The sequence below is a fragment of the Balaenoptera ricei genome, chromosome 15, assembly GCF_028023285.1.
Source record: "Balaenoptera ricei isolate mBalRic1 chromosome 15, mBalRic1.hap2, whole genome shotgun sequence".
Lineage (NCBI taxonomy): Eukaryota > Metazoa > Chordata > Mammalia > Artiodactyla > Balaenopteridae > Balaenoptera > Balaenoptera ricei.
Window position 1 is genome coordinate 29,048,361 of NC_082653.1, and position 13,120 is coordinate 29,061,480.

At 39.1% G+C, this 13,120-nt stretch overlaps 1 protein-coding gene across 1 annotated transcript in view; it reads right to left on the reverse strand.

The window, feature by feature from the left end:
• Positions 1 to 5,035: 5,035 nt before the first annotated feature.
• The window catches only part of LOC132348717 (signal-regulatory protein beta-1-like), a 35,374-nt gene continuing 27,289 nt past the window's right edge, over positions 5,036 to 13,120 (reverse strand). Inside the window, exon 5 of the mRNA XM_059896542.1 lies at positions 5,036 to 5,142. Coding sequence (XP_059752525.1) covers positions 5,036 to 5,142 — 107 coding nt within the window. The remainder of the gene's footprint in view (positions 5,143 to 13,120) is intronic.

Genomic DNA, 13,120 nt, shown 5'->3' on the forward strand with positions numbered 1-13,120 from the left:
TGAAAATTGGTTCTTAGAGTGTGAAAAAATCTTAACTTTCACAATGTTTCATGGTAATGTTCAACCCTATCCAACAAAATCTTATTCCTCAGTATTTAATTGCTCTTGGTATGTGTTCTTGGGGATCACACAAGCAGCAGCATTATCACTGAGTTCATGGAAGATACACAGAGTGTATGCAAGATGAATTCTACAAAACTATGGAGGACTTTCTCTTGATGGATTTCTCAAATATAATGCATTTGTTTTCTATTGCTGAATAACTTATTACCAAAAACATAGTGGCTTAAAAAAAAACAAGTCTATTATTTCATAGTTTGTGTGAATCAAGAGTTCAGGAACAGCTTAACTTAGCTGTCATTCACAGAAAGAAGATGAGGTGGAGACACAGGGAAATGCCATCTACAATCCAAGGAATATCTGAGGTTACCAGGGGCTGGGAGAGAGGCCTGGAAAAGATTCTCCCTGAAGTTCATAGTAGCTTTATTCATACTTGCAAAACCTTGAAAACAACCAAGATGACCTCCAGTAGGTGAACTGGTAAAGAAATTGGTAAATCCAGATAATCAAATATTATTCAGAACTAAAATGATATGCGCTCTCAAGCCCTGAAAAGATGTGGAGGAATCTTAAATGCTTATTAGTAACTGAAAGGAAAAATCTATATGCTGCATGATTCCAACTATGCAACCTTCTGGGAAAGGGCTCCACCCCATGACTTAATTCATTCCCAAAGACCCACCTCCAAATACCATCACTTCAGGGGTTAGACTTGAACATATTAATTTCAGGGGGATACAAACATTCGGTCCATAACAGACTTCCTTAAGTTGTACATAAAGTCCTTGTCTGTGGCAAGGTCCCATGCAGGATACCACACACATTTACTTGTCGTGTCTCCTCTCAGCTGTGACACCTTCTCTGACTGTCCTTGTTTTTGATGATTTCTACAGATTTGATGAATACTGCTCAGATGTATTGTAGGATGCTCCTCTGTTACATTTTGTCTGATGCTTTTCTCATAATTAATCTAGGGTTATGGGTTTTGGGAAAGGTCCCAGAGGAGAAGTGCATTTCCATCAAATCTACATGATTTATGCCTATTGATATTGATTTATTGTTGGTGAACCCTTGATGACCTGGCTAACTTGTATTAGTTAGGTTTCCCCACTGTAAAGTAACCCTTTTTCCTCCTTCCATTTGTCCCCTTTGGAGGGGAGTCACCACGTGCAGCCCATACTTCAGGGGTAGTGAATTGGGTTTCCCCTTATTTAGAGTGAAGTGTCTTCACAAATTGAAACTTTCCTGCAAAGAAGATTTTTTTAAATTCTCCATTTATTAATTTATTAAATTATTTATTTACATCTATATGGACTCATAGATATTTATTATATTTTGGTTTATAATCTGTCTTAGTCTATTTGGGTGCTATAACAAAATATCACAGACTGGATGGCTTACAACAGAAATTTATTGCTCACAGTTCTGGATGCTTGAATTCCACTATCAGCTTGGCAGTATGATTGGGTGAGGGCTCTCTTTTGGATTGCAGATTTCTCATTGTATCTTCACATGGCAGAAGGAACTAGGATGATCTTGGGGGTCTCTTTTAGAAGGGTACTAATCCCATTCATGGCAGAGGATCCCTTATGAACTAGTCATGTTCCAAATGCCCCAACTTCTAACATGGTCACACTGGGCATTAATATCCTAAAATGTGAATTTTGAGGGGACAAAAACATTCAGAATATGAATATATATATATATACATACATATATATATGTGTATATATATATACTTATATATATATCCAATATTTTATATATTTCTTGCCCAAATTGTTCCAGCTTTGTCCATTGGGGCCTCTTTCAGTTTGTTCCTGAGCCCCTTTGACAAACTCTTATCAATGTCAGTTTTTGCTTTTTGGTTTTGTTTTCTTTTGGTTTTTCACTTCCTTGGTTTCTGAAGAATATTGAATTTTTGATAGGATTTCTGAACACAAAGAAGAGAGATTAGCCTTTAATGAAAAAACTTTAGAACACAAGAGCCAGGTGATTGAATTAGATAATTTTTATTTTGAAATCCAACATCTAGTAAAAACTAATTCATTCATTTATTAAATTAAACAATGGCCTAGTATGTGGCAGTCACTGTTCTAGCACCTGAGGATTCAGAGTCCCTTCTCATAGAACTGGTGTCCTGTTTGAGGAAGAGAAAACACATACATCAGGGTTCATTTTGTCTGGTGCATGAATAACATCAATCCCCCAACACAGGGTTCAGATTTCAGTTACCACAGAAACTTTACTGTGAACAATACATAAAGTACAACTTTGCTGCTAAGTATACTTCATTCCACAAATCATTATGTACTAACAGATGCTCATCGTGATCAGTCACCAATCATATCAATTCTTTGAAAGTCTGTAGTGATTGGTCACTGTGACTCTGTTACACAGTTTAGGCACAGACAGCAAAATAGGTAGTTGTGTTTTCTCCTGTCTCCCAGTGATAAACCCACATGACATTTACAAAAGTGAATAATTATAAAAGGGAATTGGCAACAAAGATGAAAGTACCATGGAGAGACAAAATATCATGATGCGAGAAGTTATATTCAAACAATATAAATGGATTACAGAAGAAATAGCTGACCAAGGAATGGTACCTTAATAGTGTTAGAAAGATTCTAGATATGCAATCAGAAGAACTTAGTAAAGACAAACTTACCACATAAATGAGGAAAGTGGTGGTGAGGAAAGGGGTGAAAACGTCCCAGAGGAAGTGACAACAGCAAATACTTTGAATTAAAGAAAGTTTGTAAAGATTTAACAACATTGAGAGTACAAGGCATAAAATGTCGGAAACTGATCCAAACTTCGCAAGGAGCATAATCACCAAGTTGTAAAAAAGATGTTCTTATATTATAAATTATGCAAGAAGAAGAAGGCAAGCACTGTTCAAACACTTTGGATACGTTTTTATAACGAAATAAATTGCTTTAATTCTCACTGTTTCTAATTTGTCAAACTACATATTATTAGTAGCTGACAGTAAGAGAGTTCCTAATATTTTGAAATCAAATTTTAATGATCACAGAACAATCTTTATTTATCCCATTGATTACTGAGATCTCTTTCCATGATTCAGTTTACACAGTAATTTTTATGGTCCTTCTCTACCATGCAAAGTGAGAACTGCCTATGCTTTGTATGTCAGATGGAAATAAGTGTTCAGGAAACAAATTAATCAGGTTAAGAGGTCATGGAATGCGAGGCTGAGAGAGGAATTGATACTTTATACAGGGTGGTATATGGAAGATGCCTTGATAAAGTGATATTTGAGCAGAGGCTGGAATGAAGGAAGAGAGTGAGTCAGGCAGACATGTTGGAGGAGGAAGCAGAGGAATGATAGGATTTGACTTACATTCCCAAGGAATCACTGAGGCTGAACAGGAAAGCCAGTCAGAGACTATAGCAATGGTGCAGGAAGAGATGATGGTGGCTGGAACCAGGGAGCAGTGGTGGGGGTGAGAATGTGCAGATTATGGATGCAATTCAGAAGTGTGCTGGAGGGGATTGGACTGGCTCATGAGAGCTGATATTTACGTTTTCAGGAATTTTGCAAACTAGTTGTTAAACTGTTGCTAACTTGAAATTGACCACATTGGGAGTATTTATACCAAGAAATTTTCTTTATTTTTTTTTTCCTTTTGGATAGTCAATTGTTGAAGAGTTCCATCTCACCACTGGACATAAACATTTTGAAGGCAGAATTGAATATGTGATATAAAAGAAAGAGAAATCAAGGATGATTCCAGGCTTCTGGAGACAGTATATTTACCATGAGCAATAGGGTTGGGAAGGATGCAAGATGATAGAAAAACTACTCTTCCTATCACGGAGAGAGGAGGGAACACTACTTTATGGGTTTGAGAAGTTGGCTATTTAGACAACGAGGAAGGAGAATAATTTTTCTTAAAACTAAGATGGGGAGTCATTTTTACTAAATAGGCACCTCAAAGGGTGGGGAGTCAGGTGAAGGCAGGAATCCAGAGGAGAGAATAACTCCTCAGCACAGGGTATTATTGTGTAGTTCATGGCTGAGTCCAAGGTGATGGATAAGAGATAACCTGATCTGTGTTGATCTGACTTATTTCTCACATTCCAGGGAAATATCCTGAGTCAGCCGCCAGAGCTACTTCCCATGATCCTTGCTCAGGACCATGTATGAGACCCAACTCTGGGGGCTTCAGGGGCATGTGGGCAGGCAAGTCTCCATGGAGGGGAGGCATTTGGAGCAGAGTCATGGAAGCTCCCAGCTGAGTCCTTCTCCTGGGCTGGGCCCCTCAGGAAGGGAAGGAGGCAGCAGACACTGAGGGTGACACCAGCAGGGAGGAAGGAAGGAGCTGTGGGAAACATGTCCATATTTAATTATCTGCTCATCACTCAGGAAACGTTCCTTGCATGCCTCCTATGTGCCCAAGTGTTCTCCTCCCAGGATGTCTGTCTTGAGAGGATGGGCAGCCCCTGGGATAGCACTCTGACCCCTCAGCCTCCTCCCCAGGTCCTGATGCCCCATCCCCAGCCCTTCTATTCTGTCACACGGAGGGTCAGAGCAGAAGCCACTCTCAGAATAGCCAATCCAGGGTTCTCAACATTACCCGAAAATGTGGATTCCTTTTGCCCCAAGGAGCCCCAGGACTCAAGTGTCTAGAAATGGTCTCCAAGGGAACCACCCACTCAACTCCTCCTCATTCAGCACCCTCTGCCCACTTCCTCCATAGAACTGCTAAGAGACACCCTTTGAAAACCCCTGATCCAGCCCACCTCCTCCAGGACCTTACACACCTCCTGGGAGTTGGGCACCTCTTAGAGGGAAACAGGATACTCGAGGGTATTGAGGGAAGTGTGCCCCCTTCTCTTATCTCCCCGTGGGCCCTGACCATGTGTGACCTGTGAGCTGGCTCCCTTACTGACCTTATTTCATCTAGGACAGATCTTGTCCTGCCCTCCCTCCTACCCCAACTTACAGTCAGGCCAAATGCTTCCTGTGGACAAAGATGACAGAGACACCGACCACCAGCAGGACTTTGGGGCCTAGGAGGAGAACCACCAGGAGAGGAGAAGACAGCTCTGGGCCTGGAAATCATCAAGGGACAAGAGGAGCGATTAGAGGGATCACACAGGAGCCATTCCCAGGGGCCTCCACTTACTCCATCTGAGGCCACCTGGGCCCATCAGCACTCTGAGGCTTTGCCCTGTATCCTGGTCTCAAGTTTGAGGCAGATATCCGCATACAGGAGTCCCTCATTCTCCCACTGTATTTTCTCAGGCTGCAAGGGTGTTATTACTTGAAGAGAAAATGTCAGAAGTGAACATAACTGTGAGACAAGAGAAAATTCAGCAAATCCTAATTGTCTCTCACTAGGCTGCCATCCCATCTTCAACCAGCCACCAGGAAAATTATGGAGAAATAGACAAGGCAGCTAGAGTTATTGGGAAATACTACCACCAATATAAATTTGTCTAAACTTTGAAAATATTGGAACAGTGTCCTAAGGAGCACAGATCATAGAAAGGGGTTTAAAAGTATGCGTGATTTAAAAGGGTTGGAACAGAATCCCCAGAATCTGTGCATATGTTACCTTACATGTCAAGAGGGATTAGCAGCAGTGATTTGTTAAGGATCTGGAGATGGGCACATTTTCTTAGTGGAGGCCATGTAATCACAAAAATTCTTATAAGTAAAAGATTGAGGCAGAACAGTTGGAGGAGAAGTGATGTCAGAAGCAGAGGTCAGATTGATGTGAGGCCATTTGTCAAGGAGTGTGGGAAGCTCTGGGAGTTGGAAAAGGCAAGGAAATGGATTCTTCTCTAGAGCCTTCTGAAGGAGCAGAGTCCAGCCACCCATTGTAGACTTCTGACCTCTACAACTGTATGATAATGCATTTGTCTTGTACTAAATCACTAAATGTGGTAATTACTTACACTGACTATAGGAACCTAATTCAAGGAGAACAGATGTGAATAAATGGATATGCATGAGTTAAGGCGTATAACTTCTGGGTAGAAAAATTGAAAAGAAGGAAGACATGCTGAAGGCAATTGAGAGGTAAAGGGAAAAAGAAAAAAGTAGGGGGAAGGGATTTAGGTTCCTGAAAGACAAAAGAGAACCAAAGTATTAGAGGACTCAGAACATTTCTCCACTATCAAAACCGACCAACCAACCAAAAACTCCGTTAACATCTTGATTTATGCTGTACTAGGGAAGAGAGGTCCATTAGGCTAGAAATATTGTAAAAAAAAAAAAACCCTATACCATAAAAACAAACAATAAGATGTGCATCCTCACACCAGACCCACTGGATGCAGGCCTGCAGTGGCAGGAGCCCTCAGATGCCCAGGGTAGGCTTTGGATCTGGGGAGAAGGATCACATCAGCATCTTACACTTCTCTGCAGCCTGCCAACCTAGATGCTCCAAAAAACATTTCCAGCCTTACTACACTAGCAGGCATCATGGGTCAGGCACCCTGAAGCACCCAGAAGTACCAGCCCTGGTTGAGCCTGAGCAGAAGATGGAAGATTAAAAAGCATTTACAGGCCATGCCAGACAAGATGGCATGGACTCTTCTCTCCTACTCTCCTCGTTCAGTACAACTTGAACCCTAGAAATAACACACAGGACAAGCCTAGAAGGACTCTGAGGTGGAAGAGGAGGTAGACTGTCTAGGGACCTGAGGACTGGAGGAAGAACACAGTACTCAGGAACCAAGCACAAGAGGAGACACAGGTGTGGCACTAGGAAAAAGAAAATGTCTAAATAAATAATCTAAATTCCTGCCTCAAGAAATGAGAAATAAAGGAGCAAAATAAACCCAAAGCAAGCAGAAGGGAGGAAATAATAAAGAAAGAAGAAAAATCAGTGAAAATGAAAACAGATAAACAATAGAGAAAATAACTGAAACAAAGAGTGGGTTCTGAGATAGCCTTATCCACCAGAGGGCAGACAGCAGAAGCAAGAAGAACTACAATCCTGCAGCCTGTAGAACAAAAACCACATTCACAGAAAGATAGACAAGATGAAAAGTCAGAGGGCTACGTACCAGATGAGGGAACAAGATAAAACCCCAGAAAAACAATTAAATGAAGTGGAGATAGGCAACCTTCCAGAAAAAGAATTCACAATAATGATACTGAAGATGATCCAGGACCTCGGAAAAAGAAAGGAGGCAAAAATCGAGAGGATGCAAGAAATGTTTAACAAAGACCTAGAAGAATTAAAGAACGAACAAACAGAGATGAACAATACAATAACTGAAATGAAAACTACACTAGAAGGAATCAATAGCAGAAAAACTGACGCAGAAGAACGAATAAGTGACCTGGAAGACAGAATGGTGGAATTCACTGCTGTGGAACAGAATAAAGAAAAAAGAACGAAAAGAAATGAAGACAGCCTAAGAGACCTCTGGGACAACATTAAACACAACAACATTCACATTATAGGAGTCCCAGAAGGAGAAGAGAGAGAGAAAGGACCAGAGAAAACATTTGAAGAGATTATAGTCGAAAACTTCCCTAACATGGGAAAGGAAATAGCCACCCAATTCCAGGAAGCACAGAGAGTCCCATACAGGATAAACACAAGGAGAAACACTCCGAGACACATAGTAATCAAACTGGCAAAAATTAAAGACAAAGAAAAATTATTGAAAGCAGCAAGGGAAAAATGACAAATAATATACAAGGGAACTCCCATAAGGTTAACAGCTGATTTCTCAGCAGAAACTCTACAAGCCAGAAGGGAGTGGCATGATATACTTAAAGTGATGAAAGGGAAGAACCTACAACCAAGATTACTCTACCCAGCAAGGATCTCATTCAGATTCGATGGAGAAATCAAAAGCTTTACAGACAAGCAAAAGCTAAGAGATTTCAGCACCACCAAACCAGCTTTACAACAAATGCTAAAGGTACTTCTCTAAGTGGGAAACACAAGAGAAGAAAAGGACCTATAAAGACACACCCAAAACAATTAAGAAAATGGTCATATGAACATACGTATCTATAATTACCTTAAAAGTGAACGGATTAAATGTTCCAACCAAAAGACACAGGCTTGCTGAATGGATTAAAAAACAAGACCCATATATATGCTGTCTACAAGAGACCCACTTCAGACTTAGGGACACATACAAACTGAAAGTGAAAGGATGGAAAAAGATATTCCATACAAATGGAAAACAAAAGAAAGCTGCAGTAGCAATACTCATAACAGAAGAAATAGACTTTAAAATTAAGAATGTTACAAGAGACAAAGAAGGACACTACATAATGATCAAGGGATCAATCCAAGAAGATATAACAGTTATAAATATATATGCACCCAACATAGTAGCTCCACAATACATAAGGCAACTGCTAACAGCTGAAAAGAGAAAATCGACAGTGACACAATAATAGTGGGGGACTTTAACACCTCACTTACACCAATGGACAGATCATCCAAAATGAAAATAAATAAGGAAACAGAAGCTTTAAATGACACAATAGACCAGATAGATTTAAATGATCTTTATAGGACATTCCATCCGAAAAGAGCAGATTACACTTTCTTCTCAAGTGTGCATGGGACATTCTCCAGGAGAGATCACATCTTGGGTCACAAATCAAGCCTCAGTAAATTTAAGAAAATTGAAATCATATCAAGCATCTTTTCCGACCACAATGCTATGAGATTAGAAATGAATTACAGGGAAAAAAACGTAAAAAACACAAACACATGGAGGCTAAACAATACGTTACTAAATAACCAAGAGGTCACTGAAGAAATCAAAGAGGCAATGAAAAAATACCTAGAGACAAATGACAATGAAAACACGATGATCCAAAACCTGTGGGATGCAGCAAAAGCAGTTCTAAGAGCGAAGTTTATAGCTATACAAGCCTACCCCAAGAAACAAGAAAAATCTCAAGTAAACTATCTAAGCTTACACCAAAGGGAACTAGAGAAAGAAGAACAAACAAAGCCCAAAGTTAGCAGAAGGAAAGAAATCATAAAGATCAGAGCAGAAATAAATGAAATAGAAACAAAGAAAACGATAGCAAAGATCAATAAAATTAAAAGCTGGTTCTGGAAAAGATAAACAAAATTGATAAACCATTAACCAGACTCATCAGGAAAAAGAGGGAGAGGACTCAAATCAATAAAATTAGAAATGAAAAGGAGAAGTTACAACAGACACGGCAGAAATAAAAAGCATCCTAAGAGACTACTACAAGCAAGTCAATGCCAATAAAATGGACAACCTGGAAGAAATGGACATATTCTTAGAAAAGTATAACCTTCTAAGACTGAACCAGGAAGAAATAGAAAATGTGAACAGACAAATCACAAGTAATGAAATTGAAACTGTGATTAAAAATCTTCCAACAGTCAAAGGTCCAGGACCAGATGGCTTCACAGGTGAATTCTATCAAAAGTTTAGAGAGGAGATAACACCTATCCTTCTCAAACTCTTCCAAAAAATTGCAGAGGAAGGAACACTCCCAAACACATTCTATGAGGCCACCATCACCCTGATACCAAAACGAGACAAAGATACTACAAAAAAAGAAAATTACAGACCAATATCACTGATGAATATAGATGCAAAAATCCTCAACGAAATACTAGCAAACAGAATCCAACAACACATTAAAAGGATCACACACCATGACCAAGAGGGATTTATCCCCAGGATACAAGGATTCTTCAAAATATGCAAATCAATCAATGTGACACAATATATTAACAAACTTAAGAATAAAAACCATATGACTATCTCAAGAGATGCAGAAAAAGCTTTTGACAAAATTCAACACTGATTTATGATAAAAACTCTCCAGAAAGTGGGCATAGAGGGAAGCTACCCCAACATAATAAAGGCCATATATGACAAACCCAGAGGAAACATTCTCAATGGTGAAAAACTGAAAACATTTCCTCTAAGTTCAGGAACAAGGCAAGGATGTCCACTTTCACCACTATTATTCAACATAGTTTTGCAAGTCCTAGCCACAGCAATCAGAGAAGAAAAAGAAATAAAAGGAATACAAATTGGAAAAGAAGGAGTAAAATTGTCACTGTTTGCAGATGACATGATACTATACATAGAGAATCCTAAAGATGCTACCAGAAAACTCCTAGAGCTAATCAATGAATTTGGTAAAAAATTCATTGCAGGATACAAAATTAATGCACAGAAATCTCTTGCATTCCTATACACTAATGATGAAAAATCTGAAAGAGAAATTAAGGAAACACTCCCATTTACCATTGCAACAAAAAGAATGAAAAACCTAGGAATAAACCTACCTAGGGAGACAAAGACCTGTATGTAGAAAACTATAAGACACTGATGAAAGAAATTAAAGATGATACCAACAGATGGAGAGATATACCATGTTCTTGGATTGGAAGAATCAATATTGTGAAAATGACTATACTACTCTAAGCAATCTACAGATTCAATGGAAACCTTATCAAATTACCAATGGTATTTTTTATGGAACTAGAACATAAAATCTTAAATTTTGTATGGAGACACAAAAGACCCCAAATATCCAAAGTAGTCTTGAGGGGAAAAAACAGAGCTGGAGGAATCAGACTCCCTGACTTCAGACTATACTACAAAGCTACAGTAATGAAGACAATATGGTACTGGCACAAAAACAGAAACATAGATCAATAGAACAAAATAGAAAGCCCAGAGATAAACCCATGCACCTATGGTCAACTAATCTATGACAAAGGAGGCAAGGATATACAATGGAGAAAAGACAGTCTCTTCAATAAGTGGTGCTGGGAAAACTGGACAGCTACATGTAAAAGAATGAAATTAGAACATTCCCTAACACCATCCACAAAAATATACTCAAAATGGATTAGAGACCAAAATGTAAGGCCGGACACTATAAAACTCTTGGCGGAAAACATAGGAAGAACACACTGACATAGATCACAGCAAGATCTTTTTTGATCCACCTCCTAGAGTAATGGAAATAGAAACAAAAATAAACAAATGGGACCTAATGAAACTTCAAAGCTTTTGCACAGCAAAGGAAACCATAAACAAGACGAAAAGACAACCCTGAGAATGGGAGAAAATATTTGCCAACGATTCAACGGACAAAGGATTAATCTCCAAAATTGAATTCATGCAGCTCGATATTAGAAAAACAATAACCCAATCCAAAAATAGGCAGAAGACCTAAATAGACATTTCTCCAAAGAAGACATACAGATGGCCAAGAAGCACATGAAAGCTGCTCAACATCACTAATTATTAGAGAAGTGCAAATCAAAACTGCAAGGAGGTATCACCTCACACTAGTTAGAATGGGCAACATCAGAAAATCTACAAACAACAAATGCTGGAGCGGGTGTGGAGAAAAGGGAACCCTCTTGCACTGTTGGTGGGAATGTAAATTGATACAGCCACTATGGAGAACAGTATGGAGGTTCCTTAAAAAACTACAAATAGAACTACCATACGACCCAGCAATCCCACTACTGGGAGGGGATATATGTACATGTAGTGCTGATTCATTTTGCTGTGCAGTAGAAGCTAACACAATATTGTAAAGCAACTATACTCCAATAAAAATTAATTTAAAAAAAAAAAAAAAGAACTACCATACTACCCAGCAATCCCTCTACTGGGCATATACCCTGAGAAAACCATAGTTCAAAAAGTGTCATGTACCAAAATGTTCATTGCAGCTCTATTTACAATAGCCAGGACATGGAAGCAACCTAAGTGTCAATCATCGGATGCATGGATAAAGAAGATGTGGCACATATATACAATGGAATATTACTCAGCCATAAAAAGAAATGAAATGGAGGTATTTGTAGCGAGGTGGATGGAGTTAGAGTCTGTCATACAGAGTGAAGTAAGTCAGAAAGAGAAAAACAAATACAGTATGCTAACACATATATATGGAATCTAAGGAGAAAAGAAAAAAGGCCATGAAGAACCTAGCGGCAAGACGGGAATAAAGACACAGACCAACTAGAGAATGGACTTCAGGATATGGGGAGGGGGAGGGGTGAGATGTGACAGGGTGAGAGAGTGTCATGGACATATATACACTACCAAATGGAAAACAGATAGCTAGTGGGAAGCAGCTAGCCCAGCACAGGGAGATCAGCTCGGTGCTTTGTGACCACCTAGAGGGGTGGGATAGGGAGGGTGGGAGGGAGGGAGATGCAAGAGGGAAGAGATATGGGAACATATGTATATGTATAACTGATTCACTTTGTTATAAAGCAGAAACTAACACACCATTGTAAAGCAATTATACTTCAATAAAGATGTTAAAAAAAAAAAAAGACACATGCACCCCAATGTTCATTGCAGCATTATTTACAATAGCCAGGTCATGGAAGCAACTTAAATGCCCATCGACAGATGAATGGATAAAGAAGATGTGGTACATATACAGAATGGAATATTACTCAGCCATAAAAAGGAGTGAAATTGGGTCATTTGTTGAGACATGGGTGGATCTAGAGACTGTGTCATACAGAGTGAAGTAAGTCAGAAAGAGAAAAACAAATATCGTATATTAACGCATATATGTGGAACCTAGAAAAATGGTACAGATGAACCGGTTTGCAGGGCAGAAATTGAGACACAGATGTAGAGAACAAATGTATGGACACCAAGGGGGGAAAGCGGAGGGGGTTTGGGGGTGTTCGTGTGACGAACTGGGTGATTGGGATTGACATGTATACACTGATGTGTATAAAATTGATGAATAATAAGAGGAAAAAAAAGAGTGGGTTCTTTTAAAAGACCAATAAAATTGAAAAACTTCTAGTACAACTGCAAAGAAAAAATGAATGACACATATCCAATATCAGGAATGAAACAGAGGACATCACTACAGACCCTTCAGACATCAAAAGGATAGTAAGGGAATGTTATGAACAACTAAACTATACAAGCATAAATTTGACAACTTAGAGACAATGGAACAAATACCTCAAAAGCAGAACCTACCACAGCTCGCACTATATGAAATGAATAATCTGAATACTCTTAAACAATTCAAATTCTTTTTCAAATA